Source organism: Amaranthus tricolor, chromosome 16, assembly GCF_026212465.1.
Source record: "Amaranthus tricolor cultivar Red isolate AtriRed21 chromosome 16, ASM2621246v1, whole genome shotgun sequence".
Taxonomy (NCBI): domain Eukaryota; kingdom Viridiplantae; phylum Streptophyta; class Magnoliopsida; order Caryophyllales; family Amaranthaceae; genus Amaranthus; species Amaranthus tricolor.
The window spans coordinates 20635263-20657681 of NC_080062.1; the positions used below are offsets into that span (position 1 = coordinate 20635263).

General features: G+C 39.8%; 1 protein-coding gene across 3 annotated transcripts; it reads right to left on the bottom strand.

Moving 5' to 3' along the window:
* Nucleotides 1-9990: 9990 nt before the first annotated feature.
* On the bottom strand, nt 9991-22079 carry LOC130802389 (uncharacterized). Of its 3 annotated transcripts, none has more exons than XM_057666393.1 (5): nt 21943-22079; nt 21701-21769; nt 11140-15204; nt 10531-11076; nt 9991-10458 (listed from the first exon to the last, which is right to left on the bottom strand). In XM_057666393.1, exons 3-5 carry the CDS (start codon nt 12430-12432, stop codon nt 9991-9993), a joined length of 2307 nt encoding a protein of 768 aa, XP_057522376.1. In that variant the 5' UTR covers nt 12433-15204; nt 21701-21769; nt 21943-22079. The 3 variants fall into 3 exon arrangements, with proteins under 3 accessions (XP_057522376.1, XP_057522377.1, XP_057522375.1); XM_057666394.1 differs by lacking the exon at nt 21943-22079 and having other exon boundaries at nt 11140-11261; nt 11331-15204; nt 21701-21790; XM_057666392.1 differs by lacking the exon at nt 21701-21769.
* Between the last annotated feature and the right edge of the window lie 340 nt (nt 22080-22419).

A 22419-nucleotide genomic window follows, 5' to 3' on the forward strand; every position in this document is an offset into this window, starting at 1 on the left:
CTTATTATTTCTTTGGTTTCTATATCTGTTGTTCCTGAAGAATTTTTTGAATTTACGTGCCAACATAGCAGCTTCCTCATCACCAGCTTCTGATTCTTCACTATCATCTGCTGCCAGAGCCAGTCCTTTATTTCGGGAACTGTCAGCTGTTCCCAAATGCAGTTCGTGTCATGAGTGAACCAGCCAGCTCTTCCAAGTTGAACGTGGTGAAATCTTTGGACTCCTGGATGGCTGTGACCTTAGCTCTCCAGCGCTCATCTTGTGGAAGACTTCTCAATATTTTCCTGACTTGTTCATCAACGGGAATGATCTTACCAAGAGAGACTAATTCGTTCGTGATATTTGTGAACCTGGTGAACATCTCTTGAATGTTCTCCCTAGGTTCCATAACAAACCTTTCATATTTGGACATTAGGAGATCAATCTTGGAGCGCTTTACTTCACTTGTACCTTCATGGGTAACTTCCAGCAGGTCCCAAATCTGCTTTGCCGTTTTACAACCCATAATACGATTATGTTCATTTGGCCCGAGACCACAGTGAAGTAGCTTGATCGTAAGAGCGTTCATCTCCATCTTTTGAAAGTCTTCTTTTTCATACTCCGTGATTGGTTTTGGAATTGATTCATTGTTGGAGTTGATGGTCGTCACATCGAAATCTTCTATTTCAATTACTCTCCATACCTGGTAATTTTCGGCCTTTATAAAAATTTACATCCTATTTTTCCAGTAGGTATAGAAATTTCCATCAAACATAGGTGGCCTTTGCGTAGAGTACCCTTCTTCCATGCGTTCGTTCATCTTCAACATCTTGCCAGGGAACAGGATACTGCTCTCAGGGTTTCCTGATTAAATGAGGAACAGGGCTCTGATACCAATTATTAAAATACATGAAGATGGTCGAATGCAACAAGAGGGGGGGGGGGGGGGGGGGGTGAATTGTTGTGTATCTAACTTTACTTCGTTTTTCTTCTAATTTGCGGAATTTTAACAAACAAAATAAAGTTTAAACGTAAAAAGCAAAAGATAAAAAGAAGACAAAGATTTTACGTGGAAACCTTCTTGGCCTAATAAGAAGGAAAAACCACGACCCCTCGGGATTTCAAAATTCTCACTATGTTTTAGGCAATCAATTACAATTACATAAAACAAATATGCTTCACTTGAAGCTTCTCTACTCTAGACCTAATTCTCTTTCTCAATTCTCCCTTTCTCTTTCTCTATTCTCACGATTCTCTTTTCTAATCCCTTAGACTTCTCATGAGTCTAATTACAACAAAAACACTCAATTACCCTTACAAGGCCAATTCTTAAGAAGATTAAAATTAAGTAGTTGCTCAAGAAAAATATAATGAATTAATTGGCATTAAAATAACTTTGAATATTTTTCTTAACTGATCTCCCTTAATGGACACTCTTAATGCCTACTTCGCTTGAGCGTATCTTCCCTCGTTTATAAAGGGAACAGTCATCAGTGCACTCAACCCACGATTTCCATGTAGTGCACTCACCCCATGACTTCCATTTACTTACTTGCTCCCAAAGAAAATTGAGAAGTTAAAGTAGAGGTGGAAAATGACTACGGTTCTCTTGTACGGTTAATAGTACATGAGTCACTAGGAAGATCCTAATTTATAGGAGACTTGTTCAAAGTAGAGAATAAATCTCTTGGGTGTCCGAATTTATAGGTGACTAATTCAAAGTGAGGAATAAGTCTTCTCCATATTTTTAGGCGTTTTAAAAAAACTTTTTGCCAATTAATAAATTAATTAAATTAAGCAACTAATTAAACTTTTAACCTTTTACATTAACTAAAAACAGAAAACGTAATTTTCGTAACTTCCAGTCAATGTCTTCTTCAGACCTGTATCGTGGGGAACAGCGCACTGTCTCCATCTACAACTTTCGTCACGACTTTAACTCTAGGAACAGTAAACTGACTTCTAAAGCAATTGTCCAACTTCTTGGATATTTGAGACATGTACAACTTCCACGAACCGAGTCATAGGCTTCATCAACGATTAACAAAATCGGATATTCACCTACAAAACAATCTCTAAAACATGTTTGTTTATTTAAAAGTGAAGTCATCATCAAAACCTTAAGAGCCAACACATATAATATAGTAAAGTATGTGAACTTTCAAAAAAAGTATTAACATTTATAAATTGAGAGTAAAACTAACATAATACCTTATGTTACCTTTAAAAATTGATTGAAAAGAAGAAGAATGATGTAGAATGGATATAATGAAGTATGGGAAATGATGGAGCTATTTATAGAGCATGATTACAACGGCTATTTTCAAGTTCCTAACGACGATTTTTCTAATTAACAACGGGTACTTTAGTTCATAAAAAAAATTTAGGGGAAAGTCGCTGTTAGTAACAGCGACTTATGGGTTTTTATTTTTTTTTTCCTCTTTCGCTGTTAGTAACAGCGATTTTACCCGAGGCTAGGCTTGGATGTACGGAAGCTTATTTTGGAAAATAAGTTTTCACGAAGCTTATTTTTGGAATTAAGTTGTTAAATAATGTCATTTTTTTCAAATTTTCCCATGAGTATAGGGACAAACCATGGGCTATCAATTCTTCATATTGTCCTAGACTTGATTGGGTTAAGCCCAATTACCTCTTCATGCACAACAACACTTTTATCGTATGATTTCAGGCCCACAATTTACAGATGTGGATGCAACTTTTCATACTCTTGATCCTTCCCCTTTGGACTCATCTTGGTAGAAGTCACGAGTGCCACATCTCACATGACGTCTCATGGTATAGTCTATCGTCTTGTTCTAATTTAACCACAAATAAAATCATTATAATAAGAATAATTTGTTAATTACAGCCTTTAAGTTTAAAGCTTTTGCGATTTACAGCTTTAAAGCTTATTTTTGTAAATTACAGCCACCAAAGTATCAAAGTCTACGCCATTCAAGCTACATTATTGTTAATCAACCCAAATGACCTTTGACCAGCCTAAATGACTGTTGACCATTACTAATCACCTTTGACTTTCGTTGACAATCCCTAATCACCTTTGACTTTCCGAATTACCAATGATACCCTCGTGTTTTAGCCCTTGAACGTCGTTTTTACTCATCATAACAAATTTGTTTTTGGAAAAAATGGACGTCTTGATTAATCTTATGGATAACTCTTTCGGAAATCCGGTCAAACAAATACTTAGTAGCCTATTTTTCGGCACGTAGACTAAAATAGATATTTAATGTCGTTTATACCCATCATAACAATATTTTCAAATCTAAGTATATGAGATTATGTAATTATAAAAAAAAATACAATTAAAATATATTTTACTCTATTTAAATAGCATACAACATGACAGTATATGAGTCGATCATAGTTTCAATTAATTGAAACTCAATAAAACTAATATAAACAATCACTGGATTGTTGTAATAACCTTATACTTAGTTTTTTTAACTGAATAATTATAGCGGATATTATGAACCAAATTATTTATATTGGTCTTTAAATTATGCTGAAAGCAATCTTAATTATCTATAAATCTAATATAGACTTGTCGTTATGACTATAAGTAATTTGCATGCTCTAAAATTGATCTAGTTAACTAAAAGATACCAATCTAAACAAATGATTTGACTACTTTCGTGGTACTGTTTATTCAATTAATTTATTTATTTAATAATTAGCATCATATTACTAAAATACCCTTTGACCTTTTCAGTTGACCTTGACTTTCGGTCAATGAGCTTTTTTTGGAATTACCATTTTCCTTGAATGGCCCATGGGCCAGTTACCTCTAAAAAACCCTAACTCCCCACTTTCCCACAATGTATGGCTCTCCTTGTTTCAAGATGAATAACTGTCCATTCTTCCCATGACCAGTCCACCTCCCATTACTCCCACTACTCCCATGATAGTTCACTTCTTCTCAGATACAACTTCCCTTCATCACCATTATAAATAGGGGCTACCATCAAGGAAGGAGGAGAATCTGGAAAAAATAACCTTACTAGTATCCTTACTCCCACTGCTTCATTAACCTACCCAAACACTTACAATCTTAATCTCGATATCATTTACCGCATTCTTTACAATCTATTATTCAATAATCTTTGATCTACGTTCTGACTTGAGCGTCGGAGGGGTATTCCGGGAGATCACCCCCGGACAACGCTAACGTGTTGTGTTGTAGGAATCCAAGCCGCTTCCTTCCACGAGTCGCCGTTCCAGACAACGCTTCCATTCACAGTATTGTAAGTGTCTTTTGCACTTCCTCGTTTCATCACCGAAACAGTTTGGCGCCGTCTGTGCGGAAAAGGCACGAAAAGTCATGGCTCCCAAAAGAAATCCAACGCAAACCGCCACCGTGCATACACTCAAAGCCGTGGCATCAACGACGCAGATCCCCCGGAAGGGATGAGGCTAGGTGCGAAAGTTCCAACACTCAAGGGACTATCAACCTGATTTTCGGTGGATACACTGAGGAATATCCCACCATCCGCGCCACAAAAGATAGCGTCCATACTTTGCTGAAGGGACCTCCAATGACCACATCCAGTGGGCCGGTCATGAAATTCGATGCCACGACCTCCCAAATGCTGCAACAACCACATACTGACCCTCTGGTGGTCACTTGAAAATTGGGCAAATGAAAGTCAAAAGGGTACTTGTAGATACCGAAAGTACGGCTGATCTTCTAACAATGGATTGCCTGAGGAAAATGCAGTTTCAAGAAAAACACTTGCAACCCCTTGATAAACCTTTAATCGGGTTTGGGGGAAACCAGGTCGTTCCATTGGGTACCATCGTATTCCCCGTACGAGTAGGGGAGAAGGACAAAAGTAGAACGATGCCCATACGATTCACGGTTGTGGATCTCACATTCCCCTACAACGCCATCATGGGGCTTCCGCTCATCAATAAAATCAAAGCTGCAATCTTCCCTCATCAACTCTTGCTTCAGTTTGAGCGGGATGATGGGCAAGTGGGTATACTCAAAGGGGATCAAGTGACAGCCCGTCAATGTCTAGTGAGTACCCTCAAGCGAGAAACCTCCTCCACTCCCTCCAAAAGAAAGAGGGAAGACTCTTCAGCCGTCATGAGCGTGTATACAGACAATCCCAACGCCCACAAAAGGCCTCACCCAGTGGAACGATATGAGGAGGTGGAGATATTTGATGGGAAACAAATCAAAGTTGGAAAAAACCTCCCAGACGCAATCAAGACTGACCTCTTGGCCACCATCGCCGAGTTCCGCGATGTCTTCGCTTTTTCCACGGAAGAGATGCCTGGTATCCCTACCCATATCATGTGTCATAAACATTGATATAAAGCCAGGCTATAAACCCGTGAAGCAAAAGCTGCGACATCAGGGAAGAGAGCGAATAGAGGCCGCCAAAGAGGAGGTGGAGAAGTTATTGAAGGCCGGATTCATCAGAGAATGCAAATATTCCGATTGGCTCTCCAACGTTGTTCTCGTCAAAAAATCCAACGGGAAGTGGAGAATGTGCGTCGATTTCACGGATCTAAACAAGGCATGCCCAAAAGACGATTATCCTCTCCCCAAGATAGATCGTTTGGTGGACTCCACAGCAGGACACGCCCTGTTGAGCTTCATGGATGCTAACGCAGGTTATCATCAAATCCCGTTGGCCCCTGAAGACCAACCGCACACAGCGTTCATCACGAATGCCGGCGTGTACTGCTACAAAGTCATGCCCTTTGGTCTAAAAAACGCCGGGGCCACTTATCAGACAATGGTAAACAAAGTCTTCCAGTCTCAGATAGGCCGAAATCTGGAGGTATACGTGGACGACATGATTGCAAAGAGCAAGCAAGCATCTGAACATGCTGCAGACCTCCGAGAAACATTCACAACCCTTCGGAGACACCAAATGCGACTCAATCCAGATAAATGCGTATTTGGAGTTACTGGAGGAAAGTGCCTTGGTTTCCTTGTTGACGAAAGAGGGATAGAGGCAAACACCGACAAAATTAAGGCAATCCAAGATATGAAGTCCCCCAGATCCGTAAAAGAAGTGCAGAAACTAACTGGGTGCCTAGCAGCCTTAGGGAGATTTCTATCCAAATCCGCGGACAAATGCTCCCCCTTCTTCAAAACCCTAAAGCAAAGCAAGTTCGTATGGACGAGAGAAGCAGAAGAATCATTCCAGGAATTGAAGGAACACTTGTCTACCTTGCCGAAATTAGTATCGCCCATCAAAGGGGAGAAGCTAGTCCTATATGTCTCTATCTCCGAATACTCATTATCCGGAGTACTAGTGGCGGAAAGAGAAAAGAAATAGCTTCCAATATACTATGTGAGTCATGCATTCCGGGGCTCAGAGGGGAACTACTGCGAAGTGGAAAAGGTCATATTTGCAATAGTGATGGCAAGCAGAAAATTGAAGCCATACTTCCAATCCCACCAGATCATCGTCCGGACTGATCAACCTTTGAAAAAGATTCTGGAAGGGAAAAATAAGTCAAGCCGCGTTACAGATTGGGCAAACCAGCTAGCAGATTTCGGAATCGAGTATGAGCCTCGTACAGCAGTCAAAGCCCAGGCTCTGGCTGACTTCATTGCCGAAAGTACTCTTCCCCATCATCCTGAACCCAATCAAGAATGGAAGTTGTATGTAGATGGGTCCTCGACACAATTAGCAAGTGGGGCTGGACTCCTCATTGAATCGTCCGTCGGGGTCCGTATGGAAAGGGCGGTAAGATTCGAGTTCGCGGCGTCCAACAATGAGGCTGAATATGAAGCATTATTTGATGGGGCTGAAAATCTGCTACGAAGCAGGGGGTAAAATATTGTCCGCATTTTCTGACTCCCAACTAATAGTTGGACAAGTAAATGGAGAATTCGAGGCCAAAGATGAAAGCATGAAAATGTACTTACAGCAAGTAAAGGAATTTGTTCAGAAATTCGACAAATTCACTTTGGTCCATATCCCAAGATCCCAAAATGCACAAGCCGATTCTTTGGCAAAGCTGGCTAGCTCAGCTGAAACATCCGCGGCTCGCGACATCATCTGGGAAGTACTTCCAAACCCCAGTATCAATCTCATGGTCAACACCATTAATAGATCAGAGATGTGGATGGATCCCTACATCAAGTTCTTGCAGAATCAGACGCTTCCCCAAGATGAAAATCAGGCAAGAATGGTCCAGAAAAAGGCCAGATGGTTCGAACTCCACGAAGGAACGCTCTATAAAAAGTCATATACACATCCCCTTCTGAAATGTGTTTCTCCTGAAGAAGGAAACTATATCCTTCGCGAAATACACGAAGGCGGATGTGGTATACATCAAGGAGTGCGAACTGTTGTAGGAAAGGTTCTCAGAAGCGGATATTATTGGCCCTCACTCAGGAATGACGCGGAAACCTTAATCAAAAGATGTCCTGAATGTCAATACCACTCAAAGATTGGAAGGAAGCCATCAAATTACTTGACCGCCATGCAAGCCGTCCTGCCTTTTGACAAATGGGGCATGGATCTCCTCGGCCCCTTCCCACCTGCCAAGGGCCAAAGAAAGTTCATCATTGTGGCTATCGATTACTTCACCAAGTATGTGGAAGTAGAGGCTCTTAGCTCCATCACAGACAAGCAAGTCTGTCAGTTTATATGGCGGAATATTATCACAAGATACGGCATCCCTCGTGTGATCATAACAGACAATGGAAGGCAATTTGTTAGCAAGAACACCATCGAGTATTGCAACAGGTTCAACATCCAAATCAGGTTCAGTTCTGTATCTCGACCTCAAACTAACGGGCAAGTTGAGTCCGCAAACAAGGAAATTCTCAACGGTATCAAAAAGAAGATAGAGGGGGTCAAAGGAAATTGGGATGAAGAACTACCAGGCATCTTATGGGCAAGTCGAACAACCATCAAAGAGGCCACGGGGCATACGCCATTCTCTTTAGTGTGCGGATCCGAAGCCGTACTTCCAGTGGAAATAGGCGTACCCTCTACACGGGTCACCTACTACTCACACGCCGAGAATGAGGAAGGAAAAAGAACAAACCTAGATCTCCTACCCGAAACAAGAGGAAACGCACTGTTGAGATCGATAGCACAGAAGCAGAGAATAATTCGTAGCTTCAACCGTCATGTCAAAACAAGACGTATTCAATTTGGGGACTTTGTACTCCGCAAAGTCGAGGCTAGGGGAAAGATAGTGGGAAAAGGGAAGTTAGGAGCCAACTGGGACGGCCCTTTCAAAGTCACCTGCGAAATCAAACCAGGAACTTTCGAACTAGAAGACATGAAAGGAAAAAAACTACCTCGCCCATTGAATGGAGACCACTTGAAGAAATTCTTCATTTAACAAGATTTGCAAGGGGCAATCAGTAACTATCAGTCTTATCAGATTCACTCCGCGACATAGTTTCATCCCGCGACGTAGTCGCGTTGTCATTTGTATTCTGCTTTATCAGCCATCATCCCGCGGCATACTCGCATTGTCAATTGTAGCTTTAGTGATTATCAAATTCATCATTTATAACAAATCAGAAGTTTGACAAATCAGAAGTTTCATTTTCAGATTATCCGGCTCTTACGTTCACAAGTACTCGGCAAAATTCTATTGCAAATCTTATTAAAATCGGTAATATCCATAAGTCGGACCCCTTGAGAAGGGTCCCATAATCAAATTTATTCCAAGTCACCACAAACCGGTGACACCCACAGATCAGACCCAAAGAAAAGGGTCGAAATATCAAAATTATTCAGAGAATCTCGCCCATCTGTAACATCGAAAAGTCGGACCCCTAAACTAGGGTTCAGAAATCAAAATTAATCCAAGTTAAAATAAATGTCCTACTGGTCAGGTCAGCATCAGAAACATCCATAAGTCGGACCCTCTGAATGGGGTCCCAAGACCAAAAATCATTCAAGTATAATTTTCCTCGATGTCGCCTGCACGTGACATCAAAAAGTCGGACCCCTAGAATGGGGTCCAAGGGTTGAAATTATTCTAAGTATAATTCTCTTTGGTGTCGCCTGTTCGTGACATTAAAAAGTCGGACCCTTAGAATGGGGTCCAAGGGCTGAAATTATTCTAAGTATAATTCTCTTTGGTGTCGCCTGTTCGTGACATTAAAAAGTCGGACCCCTAGAATGGGGTCCAAGGGCTGAAATTATTCTAAGTGTAATTCTCCTTGGTGTCGCCTTTTCGTGACATCAACAAGTCGGACCCCTAGAATGGGGTCCAAGGATTGAAATCATTCTAAGTGTTCTCCAGACGAAAAACATTCCGCGACCTTCCGTCAGGACAAGTCACGACTTAGAAATTTAAAAACTCAAATGACTTCAAATACTCAAAATAACAAGTATATACATTGTTCTGGGAAACACGAAATAACTACAATATTCAAATTACATTGTTTGGAAAATATTCTAAATAATTACAAGTTCAGGATTACAAAAATGAAGGTTATACGTCGTCAAGGAAGGCATCCACATCCCCTTCGAGACCTTGACCCGGCGGCGGAGGAGACCCGGCCATCCCCTCTTCAAGACTAGAGGTGAAGCTTACATAATCTTCAATATTAAACGGCTCCACCTTAATCTCGGACAGCTCCTTGGATAAACCCTGGAGGTTTCTACCTTTCTCAATGATCAAGTTCGACAAATCAAGGCATAAACTCTCCAGGCTGGAGAGCGCCATGTTTTCCGGGACATCAGACGCCGAAGGAGAAGAAAGGGTCAAATGGTCTAAGTCGAGGCACAAGGCCTCCTTTTCAGCATCATCATCTATCTTCTCCGACCAGAACCTCTTCTCCTCCGCATCCCAAGTAGGATCGACCAGCACCGCCGACTCCCTCTCCAAGATTGGAGCTAGGTTGGACAACGCTTCGTCCCCCTTTTGATTGACAGTTTTTTGAAGGGTTTCGAAATCCATGCCCAACTCCGTGGCAGCCAGGCGATACTTCTCGTCACTAATCATGGAACCGGCGCCCATCATCTCCGCCGTCAGATCTCCCAGAAAACTTCACGCCTCCGGCTCATCCGAAGTCAGCCAGTCTCGAGCTATCCGGGCTTTCCTTCCCAAGCAAAGTTTATACACTTTAGCCGCGGATAGTACCATCTTGAAATTGGCGGAATCAGCCGCCACCTGCTGCATTAGACGCTGATTTTGATGAACCAGCATGGCATGAATATCCATCAGGCGGCCGATCTCATGGCCGAGGGTCGCCGACTTGCTGGAAGCAGCATCCAAGTTCCCGACGGTCTCCTCCAGCTGCTTTCTCGCCTTTTCCCGCCATTGCTCAGTCTGGACCAAGCGTTCTTTCAGCTCAGAACACTTGGCCAATTTCTCCTTTAAGCCCGGCAAATCCTCCCGCAACTTCAACAGTTCTCCGTTCAGCTCTTCGCAGCGGGAGGTAAGGGAGGCCAAGGTCTCTTGATCCGCGGCACTTTGGCGGCTAACATTGAGCTCAAAAGCCAACCTTACAAAGGCCTGCGAAGAAGCAATTTATAAGATCCAACAGATTGAAATAAAAACCATTTACCGTGGAGGAAAGAACGTTACCTCTGCCGCGGAAGCCTGCGCCCGACGCACTCTATCGCGGAGGGACATGGACTCTAGAAGGTCGACATCCACCTTGCTGACCAGGTTGGACGTCGCCCTGTTGAAACGAACGATCAGGCCCTTATGCCCCAACTTCGTGAAGGGCGTCTCATGTCGGAAGGGTGGAACTTCCCGACGACGATACACCTCCGCAAATTGTGAATCCGGAGCCGCGGAAGACTCCCCTACTTTCTCCTTGTCCTTGTCAGAAATGGGCACAGAAGCAGCCTGGGGAGAGGACGCTTCTTCTACAGATGGCCTCATCCGGAGAGGTACCGCCGTATGAATGGTGTCTCCGGAGGCCCTCTTGGCCGTGCTCTCCCCGTGGGAAGAAGAGTCTCTCTTCCTCTTCCTCTCCTTCCCACTCTTTTTCTTCGCATCCCTCGTCTGAGGGATCGCCCTCTCAGACTCATCGGGAATATGAATTCTTTTCCTCTCCTCGAAGAGACGGAGAGCCTCCTGCTGGCTGTGCACATCATCAAGGCCCTTCTCTACAGTGGCCGAATCCTATGAAAAGAGAAATTTAGAAAAAGTCAAGTTAAATAATTAGAAAGTTAAGAGAAGTCGTACCTTAGGCGGAAGAGGGAGAGGCTTTTCCGCGGCCCTTTGATTAGCTCCCTGAGCAAATCGCATGACGCTGAATTTCTTCATCAGGTCCGGATTCTTTGCTCTTAAATTTTCCTTGGATACCCCTGAAAAATCAAGAGTTAGAAATAAGTAAAATACTATAAAAAGGGAGAAAGGAATCCGACGGCTCTTACTCGGATCGATAGCCAAGCTAATGCCGAATGCCGAGAGGAGGTTCTCATTCTCCAACTCGGGACGACCTGGTATCCAGTTGAGTTGGACGTTCATAGGTTTCCTCCCCAACTGAACGTCCATCTTCGCGTATTCTATGATCACCGCGTCGTCAAAGGAACATTGCGGGATCCCATTATTGAAACCCGAAAGGTTGGGTTTGATGTCGAAGGATGTCTTGATGTTCCATCCCCTTGAGTTGTACAAATAGGCAAACTTGGTCCTATATCCCTTCTGGTTGTCGGGGAGGTCGTGGACTATCTTCAATCCACGACGATGGGTAAAGGTTATCCAACCACAGCCATGTAATTGGGAATTACATAATCGGGCTCTAAATATATACCTAAATGCTGTGAGCGTCGGTGGCACGGCCAAAACTTTACAAAGAATCAAAAATGCCACCATACAACCCCAAGCGTTGGGGTATAACTCGGGCACAAAAAGGTTCAAAAAATCCAGCACCTCTCGGAAAAAAGGGTGGAGAGAAAATCTAAGTCCTAATTCGAATGAAGGAAAATATACGGCTATACAGTATGGAGGGGGAAATCTAACAGTATCATAATTCCCCGGTGTAATAATGTTGATGTCTTCTTTTAAACCCCACTTCTGAGAAATGGCTTCCCGTCGACTTTCCAAATCCCTTTTGGTTTGTAAATCTATGAAGTAATTAAGGGGCCCGCCGTTTGGAATGTAAAATGGAGGAGGGACCGGCGCCGCGCTTTCCCTTCCTGATGACTCGGTTGATACTTCAACGTTTTCCATATCTACATACAATAACCCATCCAGGTCAGGATTTATTCGCGGCAAGTTCGGGAAAGCAATGCTCACTTCCCAAGGAGCAATTTTCATTTTCTCCGGCGTATACACAGGGGAGACAGACGACTCATCCCCGGCCTTTATTGATTCACAATGAGGGGTTATTCTCACCGAACTATTATCGTCCGAATCATTCATTAGCAACCCCTCTTTATTAAAGCGTCTACATACTACCAAGGGAATTTCCGTCGGGTTAGCAATGTTAATGTCCAAGTTAGCTAATGTATCATGAGTAGCCGCGACATCCATATTAATAATATTCGTAAAATAGTAGGCGAAACTTGTAAAGAATAATGGACAATTTCATAAAACTAATTCAAAACCTTTAAACATTCAAGAACATGAAGAACAGTTTGAAGAATAACTTGAAGAAATTTGAAAATCTGAGGAAAAGTTTGAATACCTTGAAGAGAATTTGAAGATTTGTCAGAAACTTGATGAAGATCTGTCAGAAACCTTGAAGATCTTCGAGAATTTGTCAGAAGTTTGAAGGAGGGATGAAGATTGTCAGAGCGTCTCTCTCTACTTTCTCTTTCTAGCGATTTGAAGATTTGAGGGAGTTAATGAAGATTAGATGAGAGGAACTGTTCCAACCACCCTATTTATTGCAGCAATAAATGCCTTACTTGGGACTTGAACCCTCATTAAACACAAATGGAATCCCAAAACGAAAGCTGGGAAGTCGATAAGTCGGTCTCCCAGTTAGGGGAAGTCATCAAAGATCTTTTCTAAGTGTTTTAGCAATATCCGTGAGGTCTACTAGTCGGACCCTCAATAAAAGGGACATGTTGCAAAATCTTTCTAAGTATCAGTCCTTAACTATAGATGGGAGGTCGAAAAGTCGAACCCCTAATGAGAGGTGTAACCTCATAAAATTCTCTAAGTAACCAGTTACCAAACTCTCATACAGTCGTCAGGTCCATAAGTCGGACCCCCAGGGAGAGGGAGAATATGAAAAATTATTCTAAGTCTTTTAGCGCTTAAACGTGTCCAGGAAGTCAACAAGTCGGACCCTGAACTGCACCCCTAGAAACGAAAATTACTCTTAAGTATGAAAAATTGCACATTTAACCGTCCGACTTATCGATAAGGCGGATGTTATGCCGCGTCACCTTCGCTCTAAACCGCCGCCTGAGTAAAGCATGAATGAAACAAGTGCAAAGGAAGTCCGTAGGATCGATAAGTCGGACTCACTGGTACATTCAGTCAATGGTGTAAAAATTCTAAGTACAAGTGAATTCCCATACTTCCGTACGATCAAAGACACGGGCCTTCGTACTGATTTCGCGTCATAGAAGAACAAGGTGTATGTTCTTCCGTGAAGTCGACAAGTCGGACCCATAGATGGCCCTAGTCCAGGTGAAAAATTCTAAGTATAGAAGATCTCTTGTATGTCCGTGCGATTGAAGACACGGAATACGGTGCTCATTCCGTATCATGGAAGAACAAGGGGCTTGCCATGACTAGGTATTGGGAACATTTTTACTTTTCCGCAATGTCGAGTTTGTCCGTATGGTCCATAAGTCAGACCCCCAGGTGGTCCTTATCATTTCCAAAATATTCCAAGTGTGAAATATTACCGTATGATCAAAAAGTCGGATCCTCTGGTACCCTTTACCATTTTTGAAAAATTCTAAGTATGGGAGAATTTTCATGATGAACGTGTGAATTGAAGACGCGGACTCTTAGTTCGCGTCATGGTTAAGCCAAAGGCGCGGATGTTCTCCGAGAAATAATCATGCCCTTGTTAGTTTCCCGTAATCTCAGCTCAACAGAGAAGTATAGGGAATTTCCGTAGCATCAATGAAGCGGGAGCCAGGATCGGGACTCCAATTATCCTACGGCATGTTATAGGCCGCGGTTCTACGTACGAAATATGTCGGGATGTCAGGAAGATTTTGTGTTGGTCGCTAAGTCGATAAGTCGGACCCCCCTTTGTGGGTCAAAACTTGAAAAATATTCTAAGTATGCAGCACGTTGTATGGGACGTCGTGGAATCAAGCCCTCGCATTTACGATTTTGCTGCTGCGGTATAATACGCCTGGGGCTACTCCGCGGCACGTTACAAGCCGCGGCTTTGTTCGTTTTTTACACGATTATTTTGAAAAGGTCGTATCTTCTTCGTCACAACTCAGAACTTGACATATGAACAGTCGATTCAGAGCTTACAAGCTCAATTTTCACGAGCCGTTAGAAGATTCGCCAGATTGGATATGTGTTCATCCGCATGGGGCTTTCGAATGTTCTCTACGATCGTGTTCCATCACTAAATCAACTCCGACGGGCACGTGTTTTTCCGCATAAAGGAAGATGTTTCCGGTTGTTGGGGCTCTCCCCTCACATCATCCTTCATACGTGGGGCTAAATGTCATGGTACTGTTTATTCAATTAATTTGTTTATTTAATAATTAGCATCATATTACTAAAATACCCTTTGACCTTTTCAGTTGACCTTGACTTTCGGTCAATGAGCTTTTTTTGGAATTACCATTTTCCTTGAATGGCCCATGGGCCAGTTACCTCTAAAAAACCCTAACTCCCCACTTTCCCACAATGTATGGCTCTCCTTGTTTCAAGATGAATAACTGTCCATTCTTCCCATGACCAGTCCACCTCCCATTACTCCCACTACTCCCATGATAGTTCACTTCTTCTCAGATACAACTTCCCTTCATCACCATTATAAATAGGGGCTACCATCAAGGAAGGAGGAGAATCTGGAAAAAATAACCTTACTAGTATCCTTACTCCCACTGCTTCATTAACCTACCCAAACACTTACAATCTTAATCTCGATATCATTTACCGCATTCTTTACAATCTATTATTCAATAATCTTTGATCTACGTTCTGACTTGAGCGTCGGAGGGGTATTCCGGGAGATCACCCCCCGGACAAGGCTAACGTGTTGTGTTGTAGGAATCCAAGCCGCTTCCTTCCACGAGTAGCCGTTCCAGACAACGCTTCCATTCACAGTATTGTAAGTGTCTTTTGCACTTCCTCGTTTCATCACCGAAACAACTACAATAGACATATACAATTTAAGTTAATTGATTATAATAAAACTCTAAACTGACTAAATTAAACTATTTGACTATCTATTACTATACAATTACACAATTAATTTTTATTACTATAAGGGATTAAAATCAGGTTTATTTTTTAAAGTTAATAATAATTCACTCAATCTTATATGTAGTTAAAAATGATGGAATTGAAATACTATATACTCCCTCCGTTTTTATATGTTCTTCTCAAATAGAAATTATGAATTTTAGTGTCAAACGTTGATTATAATTTCTCATCAATCTATATGAAAAACATATTCATGTGGGATCTTGATAGATTCGTCTTGATAGATTCGCCTCAATATATACTTTTGAAATATCAACTTTTTAGAATTCATGAAAACTCACAATTATAATTATGACTTTTAATTTTGCATTGAAATATGCAAAAAAGTAAATGCGAAAAGCAAATGAAAACAAATATAGTATAAGCTTTACCTATGGAATGATAACAACAATAATAGCAAAATAGCAAACAATTTTTTTTTATAGGCAAAAAACAAATAATCCCACATCAATAAGGGAACAAACCTCAAGTCTTACAACATTGTTGTAAAAGAAAGAAATAATTTTAAAATAAAAAAGAAATAATCCCACATCAATATTTTTCTGATTTTCCTACAATAATCTCAAGTATTTATTAACCACAAATAATCATATCTATTGACACATGTTTCCCATGGCATCCAAGTAGGTTTGAAAATCGGTTCCTGTAGGTCATTTATGACTGTTACCTTGCTCTTCATTTATATCATCTTCTTCGCGTGATTTTCCTCCATTAAAATCAGTTTTCATTGTTCTTCAACTTCAAAAACCATTTGTTCTCTCATTTATCTTCTTTTTCTCCATTAAAAACTCATCTCACTCAAATCCAATATGAAAAACCATAATAATTCAAAATGATTTTCAACTTCCAGAACTTCCATTGTTAGAGATACTCCATGACGTGAACATGGTGCTTATGCTAAATTTTGCAGACGGCTAAAAAAGGTTCAACACTTGGGTTGAGGTTCTATGGATGTGCCTATTTTCCTTTAAGAATAACATTCTGTCTTTTAATATAATTATCTTTATTAGTGTAATAATTTAATCAAATTAGGGTTAAATATTTGTTTGTTGATTGTAGGAATCCAATTGTAAATTTTTTAAGTGGGAGAATTATGTATTGAACTTAGTTTTACATGGAAGAATAACTTGCTTTGAAGAATGAAATACAATGTTAATTGATAAAATTCAACAATTAAAGGCCAAAAAAAAGACTTTGGAGGAGATTGAAACTTTGTTGAAGGTTGATATGATCAAACATGTGAATGCACAAAAAGCTTTATGTTTTGTGCTTTTAGCTTCTTAGCTATTATTTGCCGTGTTGTTATTATGTTAAGTTAGTGAGGAAGAATGACATAATGTTGTGTTTATGGGGAAAGAATGTAATGTAGATTGTGTATTTGTTCTTCCAATCTTATTTCAATCAACACTTTTTTAACTTAATCTTCAAATGTGTTACAATATTAGTTTAAAAGTAGTACATATGGGTTCAATTGCATTACATGATATGTTCAATAGCAAAAGCTTGACATTTTTGTTCAAAGCTTCTCTTAAATGAGAAGTTACATATGTCTTCAAAAGTATTACAAAAGCAATACCTCCCTACAATTTTCAATCCTATACATATGTGTTCCAAAGTAGTACAATCTTCTTAGGGAATATTAGTTGATTCTCAAGTTAAGTTTACATCAACATAACTTTAGCTAAGCTTACAAGCCCTTTCTCCTTTCTTTAAACCCTGTAAACAAACCAATACAACTAATGTCAATGCACTCAGTCTTAGTTGTTATATTGTTATAAAAAGACTACTTAAGTTTCAAACATACCTCAGCACTTGCCGTACCTCCTCTAATACCCTTTTCGGTCATAATTGTTCTATTACCCATGCCTAATGTACTTGGTTGTGCAATCATCTCATGATGGGATGTAGTAGTCAATCTATGACCTTACTCAACATTCTTTCTTGGTCTTCTCCTTTTCCTTTTCGAAGGATTTTTTTCAATAAACTTACCCTTATCGGAACATTTACGTTTGTTCTGTCTAGGTGTTTTTTACAAATAGTACAAGTCATTAACAACCCAGACCAAGGGAGCACGGGTATCGATCATCCATCGTCTTTCCTCACCTAGACCCTATTTTCGAGCGGAATATAGGGTTGATGATGATTAACAACCCATGTCTTGTCAATCTTCTAGGTTTGTTAGGATTTGCATGGGGACATTTTATTCAGTTCTTTCTTGATCTGCCAGGGCCAATTTTAATTAGTAGAGTATCAATCTCTTAGACAACTTTAGGCCAATGCCTCTTCGGAAACTGGATTGATGCTTCCTCCATAAGCTCGCAAGTTTGTGTATCCGTTATCAACAAAGGACTCGACATCCATATACAAGTAACTAATGCACGCAACTGCATGACAACAAGGGATTCCCCTTGAATCACATTACTTACAAGTGCAAGTTTTCTTTTCGATGTCGACCTTAAAACATCAATGTAGTGAGAGACTTGGAACAATGTAGATGTTGAAGGCATCAAAAATAACAACATTTTTACCTTGTGCAATAGCATATCTAGTAACCGCTTCTTTAAACTCAAGTGGATTAGCAAAAACTATACCAAAACACCATTTAAATTTCTTAAAATCAGTTTTAACTTTATCCAAAACAGGATTACCTACTTCTTCATCACTACATTCATAATCAGAGAACACATCATTGTAGGACACTCACCTATTCTAGTTGAGAATTTAACATCGCGTTCAATCTCTTCATTTGAAAGATCTTCACTTAACAGAAGCTCCTCTGACAAATCAGTTTCATCCACATCAACTTTTGAAAGAATATAATCTGAACCTGCATCATCATTACTGAGTTCTTCACCATCTTCAGCACCATCCTCATATAATTCACTAAGATCAGTTTTACCGACCCAAGTATTAGACCAATTGAAATGAAAATCTAGCTCATCATTAGATTCATTCAATAAGCTCTTACTATGGAAAATAGAGTCTTGAGAATCAATCAATATGTTTTTAACAAGTTCAAGAAAAGTTGTGGTTATGATGGGTTGTTTGATTCTTTAATGTTGGTTTTGGGACCACATGTCTCACTTTGAAATACTTCCTCCTATTCAGCTTAGGTGTCCCATTTCCTTTTATGGTCAAGTCACCTTAATTGTCCCATTTCTATTTTTGGTATGCATTTTTGACTATTATGCCCTTAGTAATTTATCCTATTTTCAATTATACCCTTCATTACCCATACTAATTTTTTCTCCCTTTTAATTAATCAAAATACTTAAATCCTAATTAACATACCCACCCATTTAAACACTCCCTCCCTTTTTAAACCTAAAACCCTACCCATCCCCATTCCTCTTGCCGTTTTCGTATTGTACTCATTTAAGAACCCTAATTCTGGTTTGAAGCTTCACCTTCTTCCTTAAGTTCTTTCGTGTTGTTCTCTGATAACCCTAATTCTGGGTTGACTTCACCTTCTTCCTTAATTTCTTTGGTGTTGTTCTCTGATAACCCTAATTCTGGGTTGAAGTTTCACCGTCTTCCTTAATTTCTTTCGTGTTGTTCTCTGAAAACCCTAAATCTGGGTTGAAGCTTCACCGTCTTCCTTAATTTCTTTTGTGTTGTTCTATGATAACCCTAGATCTGGGTTGAAGCTTCACCTTATTCCTTAATTTCTTTCGTGTTGTTCTCATGGCAAACTCTAGTTCGCCTTTTAAATCCCCCCTGAAGAACCCTAACTCGACAATCAACTCACCCATGAAAAACCCTAACTCGCGTACTTCCTTACTTTTGAGAATCCCCAAATCTCCTTACAAATCGCCTTCTAAGATAGAGTTTAAGGGGTTCGATGATGGAAATTCTAGATCTGGACTGAAATCGTTTGAGGAAGAGTCTTTTGATTACTATGATGACTCAGCTTCTATTGAGACTGATCCTAAGTGGGGAAGAGAACTTGACTCTGAAGGTGAACCCATTTACACACCTGAGCCTGATATGTATCCTGATCGTGAATATTCTTCCATTGATGCTGTTTTTTCGAATACTGATTGTAAAGAAGAAGATTGGCTTGATAAGCTAGGTCCTTTCTCAAGTGAGTTTCCGTTCCTGTTGGTGCATGTTCATTTTGACTGATGATGATTTTTAATTTAAACGTTTTTGTACGCATTTTATTTCATTGCTCTGTGATCTGTAAGTGAGAGCATTTTTTAGCCACCATAAAATCGAACAAAGGGGGTTTGGATTGTTTTCCAACGTTTAATGCACAAAGATGTTCGATTTTCCACTCAATGATTTCAAAAAAAAAAAAAAAGTTACCTGAGAGTACTAAAACAACCAATTTTTTCATTAATGTATATTTGAATACAAATGTTTCATTGAAAACAACATAAAATTTTTTTTGTTTGCATCTAAAACATCCCATGTTAAAGATCCCAAAAATATGTCCAAAGTCAAAAGGAATTTACATTTGAAACATGTTGCTGTGTTGGTTAAGGTTATGTTGGCTGATGTTCTGTGCTGTTGTTGCTTTACTATGTGTCCCAAAAAATTTTGTTGGTTGCTGTTCTATTGTTCATATGCTAAATTCTGTTTCTCATGCTGAAATTCGTTGAGATTAGTTGTTGCTGTTTTTTGATAATTCTACATTCAAATCCCCTTGATCAATCCCCCCTGCATAGCCAATCAGTTCCACAAGCTGATTCATTTTTTCTGTACTAAGCTTTGTGAATAAATGTTGATGTGAATCAACAACCAGTTGTTTGTCAATACTCAGGTAATCTGGTAAAGTCCCGTCCGTTGCTGCCTTTGTTTTGTTCATGTGAGGAATGTGATAGTCAAACCCCCCTTGTCTTTTCATGACCTCTATCATACAAGCTTGTAAAGTGATGAATACAAACCTTAAACATTGTGGACTTAGATTCTGAAATGCATTATTCACAGCCCTAAGTAATTCTGTTACATTGTAAGCAGCTTTTTGAAATTGAAAAGCTTGAATTGATCTAAAAAAACCTAGATCTAACACGTTCATGTCAGGGGAATTTGGAGGTTGTTGCACTAATTGTATATTAAATCCATCTTTCATTGCCTCTTCTAAAACTTCTCTGTCATTGTGTGCTATATGTGGTTTGGCATTGTCTTGTTGAATGTAAATATGCTTTGACAATCCTGCAGGCCATTTTGCTCTTATGGTTGGCAGCACATTAGTGATAAGCATTGCTCTAATGTGCTCTTTTGTGATTGATTTATTGGTTTTGTTTCCAACTCCCCACTTTTCCTATTCTTTGAATTTTTTTTTGCTAGCTCCTGTGTAATAAATGGCCAAATGCCTATCTTACCATCAAAAAAAACATCACCTTTAGTTGTAAATATTGGCTTTGTAACAGCACACATAAACATGATTTTTGGAATGAACCTTTTTGATTGACACTCTCGATGTGGTTCTACTTCACCCGGTGATTTTAATTTGGGGTTTCAAATAAATTTGGGTAATGTAATGATTTTTTTCATTTTGAAAATTTGGTTGTTTATAATTTGGTAACTATTTAAGAAATTATTAATGCGTCATTTTTGGTAATTTGGAAAATCTGAAGTCAATGATCGCAAAAAAATTCGCACTCACATGATCAGTAACGACTACAACTACATCGAAGCTGTTGAAGAATTGAGAAGGCCATCTGAGATACCGTAACTGATGTATGTAATTTTCTTAGTACTCTTGAGAAATTTATGTAATTTCCAAAAATTATTGTAAACGTAGGACTTAATTATGTAATTCCGGACTTAATTAGATGATCGATGTAATTTTGACGTTGTACTAAAAAAAATTTTCAAACTTTTGGTGCCAAAAAAATTAGCTTTTAAATTGGGCTAGAAAGTGCTTGAAATTGGTAGGAATCATTAATTCCTTAATCCTTACAATTAAAAACCCATAATACTACTCTTTCTCCTACCCTTAGGGTTCCATTTTGACTTTTCTTAAAATTCGTAAAAAGTCAAATGGGACACCTATGCTGAATAGGGGAGCAACATGGTCAAAATTGTCCTTATTTGCTCTGCTAGGTGTCAACTTTTTCCTTTCTCTTTCATAACTAATACCTACAAATTAATAAGTTTTTAATTCCTTTAGATATCTCTAGGCATGGCCACGGTCCGGGTTGGTCCGGTTCCGTTCCGGTTCCATTCGGTTCCGGTTCCACCCGGTTCCGGTTCCATTTGGAACCTGTCGCGAACGGTTCCGGTTCCGGGCGGTTCCAAACGGTTCCTTGGCGGTTCATGAGGCGGTTCCGGCGATTCCAACTCACGGGACGGGCGGGTCGGACCATTGGTTCCATTTTTATTTTTTCTTTAAATATTTATATAATAAAAAAATACTATAATATTACGGACGTACCTTTGATGATTACTTGATTATTAGCGAAATTCATTGCATGTCAAGTTGTCATCGTTATTGAAATATTTACTAAAAAGAATGAAAAAAATAAATTAATAACAAACGAATCAATGATAATGTCCGATAAAGATGATTAATAAAAAAAAGGGAGAAAATGGACTTGAACCTAGTAGTACCCAAAGGAATACTAAGCTGCCTACGTATCCCGAAGGAATCAAAGCCCACGTAGTTTTTTGTCATACCTTTTATTTATAGTTGTTGAATGTTGATTTATCGTTGTCGGATTGATCCTATTCGTCTTCGTCATCATCATGTGGTTGGTTAGATGCTTCCGCTGACTCTCCTCCTGACGATGATGCAGATGTATCCATCATCATCCATGGATCATCATCGTCGTCTTGATCATCATCATTCCTTAGTCCTTGTGTTCGAATCTCTGCTTGATCCCAATCTTTCTTGCAAATACATATTTGAATACTCTGTGGAGCAAGACGAGATCTCTTTTCGTCCAAAACTCTTCTACCTGCACTAAAAGCAGACTCCGACGCAATTGTTGACGCGGGAATTGCAAGGATATCCTTTGCAATTCTCGATAAAATGGGAAATTTTACAGATTTTTCTTTCCACCACTCTAAAATATTATAACTACCTTGGTCTATTTCAAAGTGGTGTTTAAGATAACTATCTAGTTCTAAATATGAGGTCGAAGAAGAAGATGA

What these genes read in the sequence shown, in the direction of transcription:
- LOC130802389 (XM_057666392.1), bottom strand. Translation starts at nt 12,432, where the DNA reads ATGGATGTCGCGGCTACTCATGATACATTAGCTAACTTGGACATTAAC. An exon ending in CTCTCCCTCTTCCGCCTAAG is followed by an intron (nt 11,077 to 11,139) that starts GTACGACTTCTC and finishes CTCTTTTCATAG; the next exon opens with GATTCGGCCACTGTAGAGAA. An exon ending in CGCAGGCTTCCGCGGCAGAG is followed by an intron (nt 10,459 to 10,530) that starts GTAACGTTCTTT and finishes GCTTCTTCGCAG; the next exon opens with GCCTTTGTAAGGTTGGCTTT.